At 45.9% G+C, this 20,639-nt stretch overlaps 1 protein-coding gene across 2 annotated transcripts in view; it reads right to left on the bottom strand.

The window, feature by feature from the left end:
* Positions 1–1,137: 1,137 nt before the first annotated feature.
* The window catches only part of MAMLD1 (mastermind like domain containing 1), an 85,944-nt gene continuing 66,442 nt past the window's right edge, over positions 1,138–20,639 (bottom strand). For both annotated transcript variants that reach the window (XM_050901724.1, XM_050901725.1), the window contains 3 exons: positions 5,240–5,386; positions 3,665–3,746; positions 1,138–3,372 (listed from right to left, as the gene is read on the bottom strand). In XM_050901724.1, the coding sequence (XP_050757681.1) occupies positions 2,354–3,372; positions 3,665–3,746; positions 5,240–5,386 (1,248 nt within the window). In that variant the 3' untranslated portion in view covers positions 1,138–2,353. The remainder of the gene's footprint in view (positions 3,373–3,664; positions 3,747–5,239; positions 5,387–20,639) is intronic.

Genomic DNA, 20,639 nt, shown 5'->3' with positions numbered 1-20,639 from the left:
AGTTTTACAGCCTGTTTTGGGCAATTGTTTGGTGGGGCTGATTTCCTTTGCTGGAAAAACTGGCTTCATTCCTCCTCGCCCTGGTTTCACACAAGTACGTGCCATTCTGAAGATGAAGCCAGTTGGGGGTTGTTCCCGTCGGAGCCTCTTGCACCGCGAGGACCTGCCTTTGCCATCACGAAGCCACACGGATCTCTGACAAGGCCTGGGGTGGTTGTGCTTGGGAGAGGTCTCCTGCCCACCTGAGCACCGGCAGCAGACCTTGTACCCGACTGCTTGAAACCCGGACTGTCCCCTCTCATTTTTGACTTCAGGAGCTGTTTTCTGCCATCCAGCTCTGGAGAACAGGCCCACTCCAGAAGGACCCACTCCAGGGTGGGGACGACCTTGCCAAACTCCTTCCTCCAGCATGGACCGATTTGAGGGAGATCCCCCCCCAGGAGATTTCCTCAGGCTTGCCGTGCCCACAGCGTGCCCGGGACAAAGGGCAGCACCGACACATCTTCTCCACCAGCCCTAGGAAGGTGGGGTGGCGTCTGGCTGTGTTTAAATAAGGCAATTTTAGCTGCAGATTCTATTTGTGCATTTATTTAAGATTGCTAAAATTTTCCTGTTCCTTCCTACCCCTCCTCCTGCCAGCCTCGCCTCCCCCCGGGCAGGCACCAGCTCTCCCGTCAGACGATTTCTGTGTCAAAGGAGTGACATGCCGTACCTGCCACCGCCCTCGCAGGCGTCACTGAATGAGCAAGGTGGGACTGCGCCACGGCCCCCCAGCCCTCCTCACCGCCTCACGCTGGGCACGGCTTTATTTTCTGGGGGGCCAACTGATACGGGCATTTAGAAACAAGAACTGTCACTTAAATAAACATGGTGCTATGTAAAAAAAAACCCAAGAGAGATTAATTTCACGTTCACCCATAATTACACTAGAAAAGGAGAGCGGGCCTAAGAAATCCCATCTTAAAATAAAATTAAAGCCTGCTTCAATTCTTTGTCTAGCCCATTTCTTCTACTAACAGCGCACATGCATTTGTACATGTTATTAGATTGACGTTGTAGCATCCTGGACAAATCAAATTAATTCAAATATCTGCAGGTACGAAACGTTGTAGCTGAGAAATGAGCACATAAAGTATATGCGGTTTTCCCCTGGCAGTTTATTATGGTATGAAGAAAAAAAACATTCTGTGCTTGAAGCTGACGTTATATTACAAATGTATTGCGAAGTATGACGTGACTATTAAAATATGATTACACAAAGTATGAACATTTTAAGAAGTTTACAGTACAGTGAATCTTTTATAAACAGACTCTTAAATATACATAGGACAATAGTAGCTGACAGAAAAACATCAAAAATTAACTACTAATGTTTATAGACTTTTCCCCTGAAAAAAGTCTCACATTAAAACAGAAATTATGAAAAGCCTTAAAACCAGGAACAAATCACCTGTACACTACAAATATACATGGCAGAGGTGCGCAAACCAGAGCTACCTTTTCGCTGAAGGGTACAGTCGCCAGGGAGGCTTGGCAGTGTCTGCCCAGCGCCTCCCCTCCAGTGTAACCCAGCGCAGGCAGCACAGTGCCTCGCCTGCCTGCGATGCCCGGACACACACGCGCACACACGCCGGTCAGCAGCTGTAACATCACAAGCACACACTCACTGTAGGACAACGGACGGTGCGTTGTCAGTGTCGAACCGACCTACTGGAGTGTATCAAGTTGAGAATGTGCCCGGGATCTTGCAAATGGATCTCTGCAGGCAGATCCCCGAATGCACTGGGAGCCCGGATGGGACCTACATACCAGAGTCGGGCTGCAAGACTGAGCTACGAGGGAATCAGCAGCTCCTTTTATGGATTTTTTTTTTTTTTTAATGCAACTTTTCAATCTTTCCTCTTGATATGGGAGAACAGATGCCACACTTGATTTCTGCTTAGTCTGGCTGCAATGACACCCCTAGTTCATGTGTTAAGTTATGTCAAAAACATAAGTATTTTATGCTGTAATACACAGTATTACTGAAACTAACAATATTATTTGCATATTTATAACAAGGTATAATGAAATCCCTATAATAAAACCAAAAGTTATGCTATAGATTTATTTACAAACAGTCCAGCAAAGAAGTATAAATACTTCTACATTTAAGGTTTAGGAAAACATAATTTACAAAATATTCAAATATATACAGTCATCTGAAAAACTGCCAATATTAAACTTTGATGCAGGCAAAGAATTGGCTGAGTCTATTCATTCTGTATTGAAAGAGGCGGCGGCTTTCACGGGTTGTCTGTTATGTTCAAAAGCCATATGTATGTTATTTACAACGAGACTGCTTCTCTCTGAGCTAAACATGTCCGGAGCTTTGAGCGTGCTGTCCCAAAATGTCGTCTATCATTGTCAGATTGTTCAACCACTCTTCGTCGTTGCTGCTGCTGTTCTTCATGAGGGAGTCGAGGAAGTCAGTGTCACTGCAGTTCGCGGGCATGATCGAATTGCTGTGCTGGGACACAAAGTCATACTGCGGCAGCTCGGCAGCAGCGCTCATCCTGTTGAAGGCATCGGGCGGCTGGCCCGTGGAAGGGTAGCTTGGCGGGCCAAGGCCCGAGGCAGGATTGAGCTGGTTAAAACTGGACACTCCTTGTGGCATTGATTTCATAACATTCATAGCTGGCAACGGTCCTCTGGTTAAATTGTGTCTCAAGTTCTGATTACTCATTGAGCTCAAGCCCTGGCCAGACTGTCCCATGCTCAGTTTTTGCATCTGTCTGACCTGGACGCCGGGAGCGATCTGATTAGGCGGCACTACAGCCTGCTGGGAGAACTGCTGACCCGGTGCACTTGGCCTCACGTTCTGTTTGGAGAAGAGAGTGTTACCGGAGAACTGCTGCATGCTGGTATCCATTTGGCTTTGATTTGGCATTCTTGGCACAGCGGTCGGCGTCCACATCTGGGCAGATGAGTTGGGGTAGACGTTAGGGATTCTTGGCATACTCGGCTGCCTCAAGTGTTGCTGAGTTGCAGAGTGATTTGCTAAGGAACCAGAACTGAAGCCTGCCATCGGCATTCCCGGCCGCACAGCAGAGTGGCTATGTACTGTTTGGCACCCCGAGTTCATGCCCAGCGAGTTCTGGCTCGGCCGCAGCGGGATGTTAAAGTCAGAATTAGGCGGAAAAATCCCCTGTTGCTTGCCAGGGTTGTGTGGAATCATCACCATCGTCCCGCTGCTCTGGCTGGCGGTAGCTGGGGCCATGCCAGAGCCCAAGGTGCTCTGGAGCATGGCTGGGTTAGATGGCAGCATGCGGTGGTTGGGCGGAGGAGCTGGCATCACCTGGCTGCAGTCAGCGGGAATGGGCTGCTGCACGGCTGCGTACAAAGAGACACGTTAGCTGGTGAGCGCACGTTCACCCTGGAAACATGGCAGAGCCTTAAAAGGCTGCTGCTCTGTCTTTCTCTTTCATTACACAGGCCTCTCCTCTGTGTTCTTTGTAACAGAGTTATTACCGGAGCGATAAGGAAATGGGTGAATCCCATGATATGTGATAACATGTGAAATGCTTTTATTTCAGGGCAGAGAATCATTAAGCGCCCTGTATTTAATCAGACCCCAGGCCCTGGCTCCTCGAGGCTTTTTATAGCACGCCGTTTCCCTCCTTACCTTGAAACTGATTTATCTGCTGAGCTGCAAACAAACTCCTCTGCTCAGATGTTACTCCCAGCATGTTTTGTCTCTGCTTTTCCTGGAAAACAAGGGGCATAACAGTCAAGTTGCAGTCTCTTGACAAGCAAGAATAGCAGCAGACACTTGAAGTGTAGCCACTGTCATCATTAACAACCTCTCCCGTACGCACCGCCCTCCCGATGAGACTCAGCCCAGACAGTTCATTTCAGACCGGATCTTAATTGCTCACATGCCCCTTCTTGCAAAGGTGTCCTGACAACAGCCCAGCATTAGGAAGCGCAGCCTTCAGCAGACGCTGTGCAGGCGGCCCAAGGGGAGCTGGACGAACATGGAGACCCTCGTGTTCATCAGCTTATGAGTGAAGTGCAGCGCAGCCAGAGGCTGCAGGAATCCTGGCATCTCCCCAGCGCCTCTCGTGCTGACTATTTGGACGTGTTCTCTGAAGTACCAAATCCGGGGATAAAAGGTGCCCAAAAGTCTATTAGTGAGCAGAATCTGTGGCAGCACTGCAGGGACACATCGACAAACAGGAGACCGCTGGTGGCCATTACCCTGTCTGGAGGATGGCTCTGCTCGCGTGTATCATCACCTTTTGTGCTGGTTGCCACTTCTAACCAGAACATAGCAGTAAACCACAGGAAGCCAGGGGTCCTTAGCAGGTGCTCCCTGAGCAAGGCATTGCTGGCTTTCTCCAAGTGACCTCATTTGCGTCTCCCACCATTTAACCCCAGAACCCATCACCGCACTTGCATCCCTGCTGTGGACAGCAGCTGTGACCTGGGGAACTCTCTGTGGACGGTGGAAGCTGAGGCCTGGCTCCCGCTGTGTTAGAGCTGCACAGATAAGCTTGAAGCCAACTGATGACAAGGAGGCAGAGTTCGTTTTGAAAGGGAGTTTGATCAATGAGCAGGACAGTACTTTGTTGAGGGTTTTACTGAGCTACTTGTCATCTCATTTCCCATCCAAGGAAATGAGCCTCCTTGACCCAAATCCAGCAGCGCACTCAGAAAGTCAGAGGCACATGTTCAGTGCTGCCTCACCCAACTTGACTGTGGGACTCCCCCATCGCTGCTCCTTCACACAACGTGTTACAAACCTCCTACAGGGACTTCCGTTGCTAGAGTCCAGCCAAGTCCAGGACAAACTGGAGTCTAACATCTGCTCTGGTAAATCCCCACGGAACCAGAGAGAAAGGCAAGCACAGAGAACATCTCTCCTGAGGCTGACTCACTCTCCAAGCCTCCCTTCTCTGCATCTTCCCTCCCAACTCTGCGGCTGACCAAGGCTGACGGCAATGATACAGAGGTGACTGAATCCTTCCTTTGCATACGAGTGGGCAGATCTGCACTCGGACTTGCTGAGCAGCACTTGGCCTTGGCCTCTCTTGGGCATGACATCCTGGACTCACCCCAGCCCTAGTCTGACTCAACCCAGCAACTCCAGGGTCACTCCTTAGTGTTTGCTGACTGGTGATTTCCCCATTCCAGTTAGTCCTGTCCTTCCCAATGAGGTGGACAGCACAGCAACCCACAGAGGCACTCGGCATCGTACCTGCATCAGCTGTCGTTTCATTATTTGCTGTTTGAGTAAATGGTTCCTCATCGTGTACCCATTCACCGTGGCTGGTGCCGGCACAGAGCCTCCACTTGGGATGGAGCCTGGCTCCTGAAGTCTGGCAACAATTCCAGGATTTTGATCCTGCCAAGAAAGATGAAAAAAGAAAATTAATCTCATCAGGGAGATAACAACAGAAGCCCTCATCCTCTCTGCTGATGCCCTCTCTCCGGTCTTTGGCTGTCCCAAGGCCAAAACACCTTGTGGATTCACATGGACCCACATGTCACGGTGAGGACAGTGAAGGGCAGGGGACTGCCCTGATTTCTGAGGATCAGCACAAGAAGAAGTGAGAGAAGCAAAAGGTTAATCCAAAATTCTTTGTGACTAGCCCAAGGCTACGGGACTGATTCACTACCATTACTGGAGTCACATGGCTGCCTGGCTGGCAGAAGGGATGTGAGTAAAGCGTCACATTTCCCACCAGTTCCCCAACTGTTACACTGAAAGACATAAGGAAAGAAAAGTTGCATCAGGGTAGGATTTGGCAACTGAATGTGAAGGAGAAGCCTACAGTAAAAGAAAACAGCAAACTAAAGGCAGAAGAGGGGAAAAGGTGCCATCAGACCAGGGACCCAGAAAGATGAGGAAGACATGGGCCTGGAATTGAAGTGGTTCTTGTGGGTTCCATGATCGGACAAACAAGGAGAGCTAATTGTGAAAGGAGGGGAGAACACGCAAAAACACAGGGTCACGTCATGGCCGGGCACAAATCAGTAATGCACTAGGCCTGATTCCTGGCGGGTGCAAACTGGCCTCGCTGTAAGTCCCCAATGAAAGATCTGAGTTGACTTTCACCAGCTGAGGACTTGCCTCCAAAGAAAGAGCATTGTGGGGAGAAGAGAAAAAAATTCACAAGAACGCCATGAAGACACAACCCAAAAAGGAAAGAGAATTAAAAAAATACTGAAGTCTAAACATCTTAGGAGCTGGCAGGTAGTCAGGGAAATACAAGAGAAAAGTGAGGGAAGAAGTCAAGGCCTCACTGAGGACAAGAAGGGAAGCGATCCTGTAAGTGCTGTACCCAGGCACAGCAGTACCAGTGTGTTCCTCTTTCTCCATTTTCACATCCAGCTTCTATATTATTTATGATGTTTTGTTATTATTGGCAGGGAGAAGTATGTATATTATATCCAGCATCCTTAGCTGGGCCATGCTTCCTTTGTTTTCAGACTGGAAGCCCACATCCTTTGTTTGAGAATCAATGTTATCAGGAGATAAGCAAGAAGAAAATGGTTGTTGCCTTTTGACATCTGACAATTAGAAGCATGCTCAGATGGAGAAAACAGGATACGAGCCATGTTTCAGAGTGGCTAGAAGAAAGCCTTGGAAGGCATTTGTCACCAGGCAGGCCTCTCGGGCCTGGGGCGCCTTTCCACAGCAGCTTCACGATGAGGAATCACCCAACTCCTTCCAAGATATTCTTTGTAAGAGCGATTACCAAGAAGGTCACTGAAATTACTCATTTTTATGGTGCCTCCTTTTGTTGTAGCACTTCGGTCTATTATGCAAAAGCACAATTGATGAAATGTAAATGCCTGCTAGATAATTTACTAAAAGACACAAACCTGCAGCTCATCACTGCTCTCATTATCATTCCTATTCATGGGCAGTCTCATAAGACTAGACTTTATTACTGGTGCTTTGCTTACAATTCTGCTGGACATCTCTCCTCCTCCCCCTTCCCTCCTACCCATTTTACTCCCTCTCTCCCACAGAAAAAGAGGGAGGGAAGGAAAAAAGTAAATATGATTTACTACAGATGTAAATATGAAAGTTCATGTAAAGCTAGCACTCTGCTTTCATGTCAGACAGGATTCTGCAGCCATAGTTAAGCTTTGAATAATGCAGATTGCCTCTAGGGGAATATTTGAAAGTGGAGGGATTCAGTTTGTGTACTCTGCACATGAAAGACACTGAAACATTCATACCACCAAAATCCTTGCCATCTATCCAATTTCCTCCAAACTTGTCTTGTTGCGTGCAGAGGGTCTGTGCTTACTGAAGCAAATGAGTTTAGTGCGAGGACAATCATTCTGATGTCTTGCTCAGGGCTATTGCATTAACAAGTCATAACATTAAAGTCTCTTTTTCTAATCATGTCCACCTCATTCTAATTTCTCCTAAACATCATCAAGAAAATAATGTTGATTTTTCCATATTATTAATAGTAAAGAAGTGTAAATCACATTACTAATTGCAGCTCTTGTGCTGTGGCAGTACAACAGCTTAATTATATGGGATTTTCTGCAGGCACCCTATAGCAATAATGACAATCAGCGAAGTTCATTTGCAAATACACAGAATGGGTTGCTGAGTTTTTCAGAGCAAAGTTGTGTAACACTTAATTAGCCAGTAAAGAAACAATCTATAGATATAAATTTTGCTTTTGGGGAAATTAGGACAAAATAGCATGGATGGGAAGACAAGGAATGAATTCAAAATCTTGCCTTCTACAGTTCACATTTAGGTTAAGCCAAAAAAGACCAAAAAAAAAAAAAGAAAAAGGAAAAAGTTCTCTCTTTTCACCACTAGTGGGAACTACTGTATTCCCTTACAATAAAAAATAACCACTTAAACGTCATGACTAAGAATAGCTCTGGTGTAGTCTAAAGGACACTGCTATCTGTTCCAAAGGTTAATGAACTTTAAACATTTTTCCTTTTCATCACTCCCCAAGAAAAATCACTTTCCTTCCCATAGTAAGGCCAAGCCAAGCAAGCCATAATCTTAACTTGTCTATAGTTTGGACTATCCCATTTTAAAATCCAAGAAGACAGCAAAGAGAGGAAGATCCTAGTGTCGAAGTCGGGAACGATGGAAGCGGGTGTTCACACCCAAAGGGTCTTCGTGTGGCTGAGACAGCTGTAAGCTACACTGGAGGGTACAGATGGCTATGGGGGATTCTTATTCTTCAACTTTAAAAAAAATGTGTTTGCATGTAGGTATCAGGGTTTTTGCCATTTTCCCCTCCAAAAACTCATATTAAAACATCAAATGGGCAGAATCCTTCACCAAACGGCACGCCACACAGACCTGGAATTGGAGAGCATGTGTTTGAGAGCATGTGTTTCTGTTGCTAGGCAAACTGTCGCACAGCAGGTCCGGAGCTCCTGCAGCACTCCCTGGGCTTTCCAATGTGGCAATTTCTGTTCAAAAAGGCACTAGGGCTAACCTCACGGTTTTGACTTACTATCTCATGCACTAGTTTCGAGAGCAAGGAGAAAAGAATCAGGTTCCAGGTTTGCAGGAATGTACACTGTTTGTGTCAGTATTCTGCCACTGACTGTAATTGTAAAAGCCGTTGCACAGCCCAGTGAAACCAGTCCCTCCCAGCTGCCCAGCCAGTGCACAATGGCAGGCTGTTCAGGCTGGGCAAACGCATCTGCAGATTACTGTGTCCAATTGTAGTGAGCGTGGGTCTGGTCCAACAAAACATTTGGGCAACCACTTAATGGAAAGTGTGTGAACAGTCCCACTGAGACCTACCATGTATATTTATGAATCTACATCCTTCTAAAAATCCACTGACGAGCTCGACCTGCCCAGCCCCATCATCTGATTACGTACAAGATGCACAACTGCAGTAAATAAAGGCGGAGATGAATTGTTCTGTGTGAACACGGTTGATAAACTCCAGTCCTCAGCACTTAGTTATATATCCAGTAATCACTTTGTGGCTTCACTTAAGCGAGAATGAAGAAATTTATGGCCCCTAATTCCTCTGAATCCTCATTAACAAACAGTCCAAAAAGAATTTAAAAGCAAGACTTTCTGAGGATCTGAGCTAGAGCTTTAATCGCTCTTTGGTAAATATGTAAAAATCCCTCTAATCTTTAATAAAGAGCATTCATTGTTTTTTAGGACTATGTGAAAACACTAAACTCATTTATCATTATTAAACTTTCCCATCTGCTCTTACGCTGTAACTCCAAAGAATATAACAAAGAAATGTACATGTTAAATTGTATTGACTTAAGCCCAGAGCTATTGGAGATGTACAATTTATTTCAGTGAGGGCATGAAGGGGACTGCAGGCTGCTAGACAGAGTCATTTGTCCAGTGCTGAAAAGACAGTTATCTCCACCAAAATGGCTCTTGGAAAGGCACATTTGCTTTATAAGAAATAAGCTGCCAGGTGAGACCATTCAGCATTATGTTACAGACCCAGACAATAAAACTAAGCCATGAATTTCAGTAGTTAACAGATGGACTAATTAGAGACTGAATTCTTTGTGGTTCTAACAGATAACCAGGTCACAGCAAGGTTACTGAGAGAGAGACAGGCAGCTTTGCAAATTTCGGTAGGTATTTGCAGAGTCGGGGAAGAACTGCACTTCCTAACTGAAAGCGTTAGCAGCAGTGGAAGAACGGCAACGTGTCTAATTAAAAATGCATATAGTACCTGCATTTAAAAAGTTTATTCCATTTCAAAAGACACTGCTGATTTGAGAAATATTCCCTCCACTTTCAATGAGGCATCCAGCTGAATCCAGTAATTATAGAGCTTAAAACAAGGGTTGTTGTGATGAGCCACAGCACCCCAGCATAAAAGGAAAAGACCAAAGGAAGTGGGTCGCTCAGGGTAGATGTTTGCTGTAAATAGGAGAAAGGGACAAACTGCTTTTTTCCACCATTTTTTTTCTGTAACCAAAGATAACTTAGCTTAAAGTGTTTACCAAGAAATCACACAGTAAAAAAAAAAAAAAAAAAACCCAACCAAACAGAGAGGAAAAACATGGCTACAGGACTTGACAGGAGCCTGTGCTACTGATCCGCGCCCAGGCCCTGGCTGCTTGGCCCGGGACTCGAGGTGGATCCGTATGCAGAGCAGGGACAGCTATTCTCTAGGGGTGGGGTGAAGTTTCATTAACCGAGTTTTGTTCTGTATTTTAAGAACATCTGTTACGTATGGGGAGTTCTGTACTCTGCCGAGGAAATGCAAATACTAGTTTCAAACTAATGCCTCTGCGTTTCCCTCTGCTCCCGCCTGCCTGCCGGTGCATCATCTCCTGTCTAGTAGGTGTGCTGCATCTCCTTGGTGGGGCTTTCATGCCTGGGCAGCACTTCACTCTGAAGTCCAGGATTAAGACTCCTAGGCACAATGACTCTACAAATACTACAAACTAAGCAATTAAAACACTAATAGTATTAAAGTTGCCTCACCCATAGAATTTCATGGTTGTAAGAATTTCACGTTTAGATCTACAGAGAAGCCACACATAGACTCCCAGTGTCTAGTAACCTTGTGCAGCCCCATAGAAAACCTTGATGCCACCTTTACAAAGGAGGATCATTGCCTCCACAGCTGTAAATCCAAGTAGATACTAAGATGGTGAATCTGTTTGGCCAATGCATACAAACAAAGCAAACAAAATCCAGGGTCATGGTTTGGCAGAATGATCGTGTCAGCCCACTCAAGAGTGTGATGTCTGTGAGATGCCATGATCATTTGCTTCACACAGAAGTCAGGGGTTACGTATGCTTCTTGCCTTTAAGAAAACTCTCCATTTGCTCTTTGGAAGTTTTCTTTTTTCTCTCCTCTATTCTGCTCACAATTCAGAGATGCTCTTCAAGATAAAACAGCCTTTCAGTTCAGAAACGCTCCAAAGCTTTTTGTTTGTTTGCGTGTTTGTTTTAACACAATGTATGAACATTGATAAAACAAACTGTGCAGCTCAGTGGATCTTTTTTTTACCCATCTTTCACCCATTTACTTGATATACAAGCATGTGAAATACTACCAGACTCAAGTTTCTAAGCTTATCTTGGGGGCTGTCAGTCAGGAAAAGGCTTTGTTTGAAGACTGTAAGTGATCCATGGGTATACGGTTTTGTTTAAAAAAAAAAGTTCTTTTAAGTTTTTCTTTCTATTCATACGGCACGAGCATGCACAGCTTCCTTCAAAGGTAGTCCTCCTTCTTTGCTAGGAGCAATGACAAGATCACCACACCTGGCTAGCAATTGTATCAGGATCTCCTCCCTTCAAGCAAAGCAGATGAAACACTAATTTCCCTATAGCTGCTCTTATACTGCATGCTGTTCAAAACAAAATAAAATCCCATCAAAGTATCCAAAGTGCTTTTAAAAATGCACCCAGAATTTTAATAAGATGGAAACTGAGCCCACTTCCCCTCTTAAAAAAATTAATCGAATTAGTTAAAGCTTTTGTGCAAAGACTCTACCAATATTTTCAGAGCTGGTTGCATCCATCAAAACATGCTGTTGAAGAGCAGCAGCAATCAGAGCAACAGAAAGACAGAAAATCCAGAGTGAATTATTGCAACAGTGATTTTTCTCTTAGATGGAAATGTATCCCTTAGCAGGCAAGTTGAAATCAAGCTGTGATGCTGTTACCAGCACCATGTTGTTAGAAAGAACATGGGAAATGGCTTTGGGAGCAGCCAAGAGCCTGAGGCACAACACGGATGGGAGGGTTGGTGTATCACAGACACACACAACCTCCCAGGGACTGCGGTGCTTGTGAGGAGGCACGATCAAGACTCCAGCAACAGCAGCTCCCCTGCCAATAGATCCTTTGGCCCAGATGAACTCCCAGGCCATGGGTGAAGGCAGCCCACAGAACAGCTTTGGTCTACCATCCCCAGTGAAAGGCAAACCTTTCAGGACGACTAGAGACTCATGGAGCCTCTGCCAGACCACTGATGGCAATGAGACCTGGGTACCCGCAGTGTTAACACACTTTTTTTCCACCTGAGAGCAACGGTCTAGGGCTGGACTCATCCTCACCAGTCTTTTTACCACCATACTTTAACATAAACTGTATCTGTTATTGTTTTTATGTGTATACACCCAAAGATGCAGAGATGGGTGTTTTGTACCTGTCTATATAACATATAGTCAAGATCCAAAATTGAATTCTCTGCAAAGAACAAAATATTTATATTTGGCTTGTACAGCTATCATGATTCTCCAACCCTTGACACCACGCTCTCGTTCCCATGGAGGGCAGCTTGCCTATAAATTCAATGAGATAATCTAAAACTATTTATCTCACCCAATTTCGGCTGGTAGTCCTTCTGCCTGTCTCTACAAGGTTGCGCTAGCTGTGATGACAAACTACAACATCTTGTATCTATAAAGTGGTTTGACTCAAGTAATCCTTGTGTTATGTCAAGGCATGCTCTCAGAGGTGTCGATGAGATTCAAAAGGAGCTGGGTTAGCTCAACACCCGGCAGAAGCTGCTACAGAGAAATCCAATGACTGGCTGGTGAATTTATGTATTAGGGAGAGCAGAACAGATCTGATGATAAAAAAAAAAGTGAAGATTTCACGCTAACGAAGTGCAAGTCAGGAAATCTTGAGCTAATGGGAGAAATTAGTTCTCTACCTGCCCATTTCTAAAAAGCTCTGCGAACTGCAGTGAGGTGGTCTGGATCACAGAGATTTGCGAATCCCTTGATTTCTCCTTTTTCCTTTTCATGCAAAGGTTCAGTTTGCAGAGGCAGATGCCCAAGTCGTGTTAACTTTCAATAGCAGTTGGCTGCCTAACCGCTTCTGAGAAGCCCTTTGCATGAAAACCTGCCCACATGCAAAACCAAACAGTACATACTCCTGATTTCTCATGTAAGTGCACAAACAAAGCACGCTCTGGCACAAAGTATCACATCACTTTTTCAGTATTAAGCCTCTCACAAGCTTACTCTTTCCTAACAGATGAAACTATTCAAACACCTAAAACGGTTGTATCAGATCGTCTACCCAATCAGGTGCCAAAAATCACCACCACGACTTACAAAACAAAATGCAGTGATAAATAATATGCTAAAATAATGGATACAAAGTAGGCTGTGACTAGGTAGTCCTCACGATCAAATTTTTAAAACCAAGATATTGATGTTAAAAAAGAAAAATGTATTAAGGTGACCTTGAGTATGGGGAACAAGGAGCGATTCCATTATTTTTTTAAATGGAAATTGTTATTAAAACACCCAAAGCTGAACTGCTGTAACCAAGTCAACTCAATCTCCCCTTAAAAATTCCTTTTCTCTCCTTTCATTCAGATTGTATTTACAAACTGTAGATGTCTCATTTTTTTCTTGTGTCATTTCATTATTACAGAGTTGAGATCACTAGCCATCTGCAGCTTCATTTCATCAAGCTCTGATTTGTCCTTGGAGCAAGGTCATCCGGGACAAGAACATAAAATGCTGCTTTCCTCAACTGACAGTTCTTTATGCCTTCCTGTAAATATTCCCCACTAATTTTAAATAATTTTACCACTTCATACTCCCCCTCACACACACTGAAAAGGCTGATATACATGCATATTAATAAGGATCTTGTCATTTAACCACTGCATGACATATTAGAAGCAATTAATGGTGTTTATTTGCTGATAACATAGGCATTTCGAACTCCAGCTCAAGAATCCTTGGTAGCTTCATGTGACTTGCAGGATATTAGCTATGGGTCAGAAGTTGGGACCCCCCCATTCAGCATTAGCATATGCTTGGAGCGACTCTGTTTTCCATCAAGCAGAAAAAAAATGCAGTCAATGCACAAAAATTACCAGCTGCTATATACCCTATGGTGGGTGAGTGATAATAAAACATCACTAGGTATATGGGGGTTCATTCATCGAAATCAATAGACCGGTAAGGAAAGATTTTCAGGCGCACCACACAACGTTCCAAGCTAAAAACAAAGAAAACGGAACATGGAATTTCTACCCGGGTCAGATTTGACTTGCCATAAATTCTGGAGCATCTTCTCTGAAGCAGAGACTGCTGCTCTAGGTTATGGCAAAACCAAACCAAACCAACCCAAAAAAAAAAAAAAAAAAAAAGCAGGGTAAATTAATTTGAGAGTCTTCATTAGCACACCCATAAAGCAACAGGGAATAACTGAATGATTGAGAACAATCAACACTAGCTCTGGGGATGATGAGTCTCCCCCCCCTGGTCTCTGGATGCAGATGCTGGCAACAGCAGACTGAAGGTCCCGGCTCTAATCTCCAACTCAAGGTGCGTATCTTTTGGCACCTGGAAAATTCACTACTGGGCTGATGTAGTGGATTCTGAGATATGCTCTGCTGTACGCAGCCATCTGGCTCACAAATAACCGTCTGAGAGTTTTTACTTGGGTGCCTTTAATAGCCCCAGTAGTCCTAGACATGAAGACGTGCACATCATAGAGGTCTGTTTGCAAGCACACCTGGATATATGCTGCGCAGATAGGCGCATGAGTCTCCGATGAGTTTACTTGCACAAGCGAGTGTCCCTTTGGACACACAGTGGAGGGTTAGCTCATAAGACTGTAAGCATGCAATTTGTCAGAACGAGACGTAGAAAATGGGATCATTAAAGGTGAACTCCCAAGCCACCTCTAAAGGAGATGATCTTCAACGGTGAGTTTGTTACGTGACTGAGTCACAGGATAAAAGCCAGCCGTATGGACTCGGGCTCACGTGACCAGGTTCAGTTTCCAGTTCCATCATACATAGTTTCTTCACGTGACTAGGGACAAGTCGCTTCATTTCTCCCTCTGTCTCAGTTTCCCCCCAAAAGGAGTTAAAGTTACTCCCTGAATAGGAGGACGAGGGTCAGTTCCCAGGGCAGCGTGGGGGTTATCTCTTCAGCCTCCTGAAATGGTGCCTCCCCCATGCCCTCGGGTTATGACCCCAAAGACCTGCAGCAGAACTGCGCTCCATGCTGCTCACCGGCGAGAGGTGGAAGGGCTTTGTCTGCTTCACTCCGCATACGAGATTTTGTTGTGTCCTCCTCTCTGCATCTCTCCTCCAGGTCCGGCCACAGCTGGTTGCATCTCAGAACAGCACTAAACTACACCAAGTTGTAATGGTCCCCTAGGGCTTCTAACCTGGCTGCACAGACCAGCGGAGCGCAGCATGTCCCGGCCACGTGTCCTGTGATCCCATGACTCACCCCTTACGTGCCAGCAAAAGAAGACACTGCAACAACTACGGACATCACCGCACCTGGAGAATCCCTCGGTGCCCAGCTGGGAGCTGTGTACAGAGGGCTGTGTGCTAGGAGAAGTCAGCCGTACGTTTTGCTTGGTACGAAAAGAAGAGGCTGGCTGAGGTAGTTAAGGGTGAGAATCCTAGGATTTTCCTGCAAGTCCTGCTTCATACTTTATTGTGAGAGCTTTTACTGGAGTGAGAACAGTCCTGCTTCACTCCACATCCTCTCCCACATCCCTGGCTTCTTCCCCCTTCCATCCCCATTATACGTCCTTCTCTGTCATTTACATGGCAGGAGATACTTCTCTTTCAAAATTTATCCACGGTGAAAAAACCAAGTGCCTCCAAATACCATCTCCTCAAGTCAGCCAACGTTTCCCTGAAATTCTGTGGGATTTTGGTGCCTCTGTCACTTAAGATAATAGAAGTCTAGGAAAAATGTGCCTTTGAACATTTGGCCAGCCACACTTTTGCTGTAAGGAAAGAGGGAAGCATATAAAAGAAGCAAGGAGGCTGGAGCTAGTCCACCTTCCCTGCGAGGCAGAGATGTTGCAGAGCACTCACAAGTGTTTCTTCCGCGGAGACACCGCACGTCAACAGTTAACTTCCCTTTGTTCCCATCCAAATGATTAAGGTTAGAAGCTTGCCTGGTGACATCACCAGAGTTTAAACATGCTGGATATGGTCCAGGGAGCCAAAGTTATTGCTGACCCCATGGTTACTGATCCGCTCCGCAAGTAGCTGATGTCTGCTCTCACTTTATGAATTATTTAATGGGTTAAAGATTGGTCAGATCTTCTTTATGCAATGTACAGCTATACAGTGGGCAGGAGGACATAAACATGCATTAACAAGGTTAAAGTCATATACTGTAACTACACTGTTTTCAGCTTGCAGCTTTATTGACTTAATCATGCCGGCACCGCAGCCAACAAATCATTAAATCCATTCCATTCTTTTGCTGGTTACCAACCACAAAAACAGAGGCAGGCAAACACGGAGCAAATCTCGGAGGGGGTGGGGAGCGGCGGCGGGGTGCGGGGCAGAGGGAGAACAGTGGGATCACTATGGAGCGCCGTGCTGGCCTGTCACTGCCAGCACAAAGACGCCAAATCTGTCTTTACGGACTAAGTGGTTTCATGGTTTAAAGTGACACACTCATTTGTTCCTGTTTTGCAATGATTATAGAAAAGAAGAAGGGGGGGGGGGGCAGGGAATAAAAAACAAACTGAGCTTCTTCATACCGTAACAGTGTGCGTGTGTGTGTGCATCCTTGCAGAGCCACAGATCTCATCTGTAAACACACCCCAGAGCCAGGGCAGAGGAGATCTGGGCACTCACTGCACCCTAAGGGTTTCAGGCTCCGCACTGCTCTCCCTGCTAATCTGCAGTGAAATGCAGGCATAATTAAGAGTTCAGCGTAAAAGAAAAAAGACATGGAGCATTAAATCAGTCCTTCTGGTGCCCTCCAGGAGCAACTCTGACCACAGCGAGCAATGGGAGAAGTCCCCATTTTCAGACCGAACTTACAACTTCACTTTCAGACGAAGGCTTTAATTTTTGACCTGGCCCTTACTGTAACTTTTCATGCCCACCTCCAGGCCGCTCCCTAGAAGCTCCCTGATTGTCAGCACTGCGGAGAATGCAGGTGCCCACTGCAGTCAGCAGATATTGCCAAAATACTGTTTCTAGGTGGTTAGTTCAAGACATCCAGGTTTGAAAATGGGGAGCTGTCAGCTTACTGGTTTTGAACCCAAAAGATCTTTATTTGTCCCTGCTGTCGTCCCCATTCATTTCTTGATGGAAATCATCTTCTCTATCACCATAAAATACAAGTGGCTTGTCCTGCGCTAGGGGAGCATCATGTCAGGACATGGCTCCTCTGTGTTACAAGCAGGCTACGGAGGAAGAATTCAGCATGAACTCTTGGAAACCTTCAGCCATCAGGGTATTTTGCTTCTTTTAGAGATGTTAGACACGGCCTATTTGCAAGCTTTCCTCCATTGACAGAACATGAAATAAGTTCCCCCTTTCTGGGGAAGACTCAGCTACATCAGGAGAGATTCCTGGCCCATTTCTATCTATTATGAAAAGAAGGAGCAGCCAACAAGCTCCCTTTTCTTCACCTTCTGGGTACAGGCTCCTTAGAGCTCCCTGTAAGAATAACCCAGTTTTTGGCATCCTACCAGCGCAGGGGCTTGGCAGATACATTTGCACCTTGTCCTGAGACACACCGCTGTAGACCTTTTTGAACACCATCATTATTTGGTTTTACAGTTGTTTTCCTTAGACCCAAACAAGCCTTCTTACAGTTTGAGTTCCAACCTTGCCTTCTTTTGTTTACTAGTCTCCAGATCCCTATCACCCAGAGACGTCTCCTGGCTCCATATATTGCAAATAAACATATCATTACTTGGTGCAGGAGTCAGCCAGAATTCCTCTTGGAAACAGCTGCCAGAGAAGAGCCTGTCCCCCAGCCGCTCGCCCGCGGTACCGAGGCGGTGGAACACCATCAAAGGTACTTCTTTCCAGCCACCGCACTGGAAGACCAGACAGAAACAAAAACGCTTTCTGAGGCAGAAGTCAGCTATTTAAGGTACCTATATGACTTTCAACTTCACAGACTTTTGTATATTGGATCACCACAGCTGCTGCTGCTTCCAAAGACGGAGAATAAAGGTACCTCCAGCAGACAAGGGCCAAGCCTAAGTGTGTTGTCCAGGCTTCCCTCACCACAGACCATCCATTACATCTCGCAGGTGCGCATCAGGGTGAGGTGAAATTACCCTCTAAAGATCTTTTCCTCCACTGGCCACAGAAGGAGCCTAAATGATGGGAGCAGGAAGACGAATCCCAGCCATCACAGAGGAAGGCTGACAATGGAGAGCGCTAAACCCATATCTCAAGTCCCAATCCAGCACTTAACCACGCAACTATTTTGCCTTTTGTCCGGGGTTCAACAGCCCCGGCTCCACGGCTTGTGCTCAGCAGAACAAGCTCTGCTTTACCCTGCTAATGCTACCTCCCACCACCGAATCCCAGCTCCGCAGCGCTCCCCGTCAGCGTGCACCCACCTTTCCATTTGTGTGTGCTCGCAGGCTCAAGCCGGCAAAGCGAGGGCTTGTGTGATGGACATGTCAGCCTGGAGAGCATCTTATCATTGACCTGTGCTTAGAGAGAACATGGAAATGCAGAGGAGGCTCCACTGCCACAGTCATTAGCTGACAAGCTGCTTCAAAGGGAAGTGACAGTTGTGGTAGTGTTTTAGGACCGACACGCCCAGCCAGGAGTAACACACCAGTTGGGCTATTTATAATCCCTGATTCTAGAGTCTTAAAATAGCACTGCTTTTATTTTTACATTTTTAGGCTGGTATATTTAAGCAACTCCATTTGCAGGCTCCACATCAAACACATCACAGCCAGTCTCAGGAATGAGAGACGGTGCTCCATGCCTCCCCACTGAAAGCAGCAGTGAACTCCCCTCTCCCCATGGCCCCTATCTCCTTGGCCAATGTGATTAGAGTCCCCAGGCCTATTTCCACATATTTTTACGTATAGACTGGCTCTTCCAAATGCACAAAGCAAGGGACACGCAGCATCTGCCTGCAAACATCCAAATGCAGCAGAGTGGCGGCGGTGTTTCACAGACTGCAGTACACGGGCACATGTGTGCTGCTCCTATCAACAGACACCGCAAAGTCTCTGAAGGAGTTAATGGGTCCTACAATAAAGCAATCCTGATTGATTGTGTTTTTCTTAAAAAACAAAGGTCAATATACAGAAGTAGTCAAACAAACCATAGCTGCAGGTCCGAAAGGAGAGCTCTCTACGGCCTCGGCACAGGCGTAGCTATTTGTTCTCTGCTCCCTGGTGCCACAATATACCTTGGTTGGCATTTCTTAATGACTGGAGCATCCATGTGCTCTTTGGAAAACAATTATAAAATATTCAGGGCAGGAGAAAAAATTCCTTGCACAGCCAAGGCTCCGGGAGACTGCATGGGTGTCAAATGGTAAATCGTTAGGCGTTTTGTTTTAATTGCAGGAGTTATTTATACCCTGGAACTTGTTATTAACATAGGAAAAAACAGAACCTATTGTTACCCATAATTAAAGGGACTATTATGGGACTGCAAAAGCATGGATGGCCCCAGCCAGACCACCCCTCCTTTGGCAGCTGCGACTGGCATGGGGAAGAACATTAAATAGAGGCCCCGTCTTAAGATACTTCAGCCAAGAGCTTCAGAGGGGTTGGTCCCAACACATGAACCCCAATTTCTGTGCTGAGCCTGACTCCCCAGCGCCCCTCCTCCTGCCTCTGGCCACAGACCTGGCATAAAGCAGGGGTGCTTTTGCGAGAGGGTACTGCAGGGGTGCAATCCCACCCTTCCCTATCAGCAAATCCTTTCTGACCAAGGGGCACACGGATAGGACACGTCCTGGATTTGGCCTGGAGTTGCATAACCTTCCTTGTTAAAATTCAGGATTAACAGGTTATATTTTCATTTGCGAGATTGTTATCTGCCCCGAGAAAGGTTTCCAATTTCACCAGCACTAATCAGGACGCCACAATGGATTTCCAGTCTCAGCAATGAGGCTCGAGAGCCTCTGTACCTTGTGGAGCCGGTTTTAATTCAAATCTAACTGGCAGAGCTGTTGTAGGCTCCATGTTGAACAGATTAGAAAAAAAAAAAGTCACTTACATGCTACTGTACCTTATTTCTAAATCCATTTCTTACAGACACAAATCCCTCCGACCACCAAAGCATCTGGTAGCTGCGCTACCTTTCCAGGAATGACACCCTCCATCTCTCCAGTGGCCCTGAACAAAGATCCCCATTACAGTTTTGTGCCTTAAAAGAAATGTGCCAAAAACCTGCGCTGGTGCCCACCTCAAGTTCTGGTTTATGCTGTTAAGGATATCATAAAAAATAAGCAGCAAATACATCCCGTATAAAGAGATTAGCGTGCCATGACAGCCTGTGCTCCCGAACAATGCAGGGCTGCATGCCCTGCGTCGTACTGTCGGCTCACCAAGCATTTCACGTTTTAATGCTATCACCCAGACATGACACCCCGGCAGAGGAGATGCAGTCGGCCTAGGAGGACAGTCAAGTACGAAACTACTGATGCCATAATTATAACTGGGAGGCCAAACAGACTCCCGAGAGGTTCTATCTTTGTGGACAGAAAGGGGAAAGGCTCGTTGACGACTGGCTTTACCAGATGAGTAAATTAGACCTGGGTTACAGCCTTCTTGTTCTCCCCCTGCCTCCGCCCCCAAGGACTGTGTGAGTCAGTGGAACTGGAGGGAAAATATACACTAAATTCTACAAGTGCAGGAATTAAAGAGACATCTACAAAGCTTGCCTTTGGCACTCGATACCAGCTGC

This window comes from Gymnogyps californianus, chromosome 9, assembly GCF_018139145.2.
Source record: "Gymnogyps californianus isolate 813 chromosome 9, ASM1813914v2, whole genome shotgun sequence".
Classification (NCBI taxonomy): Eukaryota; Metazoa; Chordata; class Aves; order Accipitriformes; family Cathartidae; genus Gymnogyps; species Gymnogyps californianus.
The sequence above is the reverse complement of the archived record's forward strand: the minus strand, read 5'-3'. Positions and strand labels throughout refer to the sequence as shown.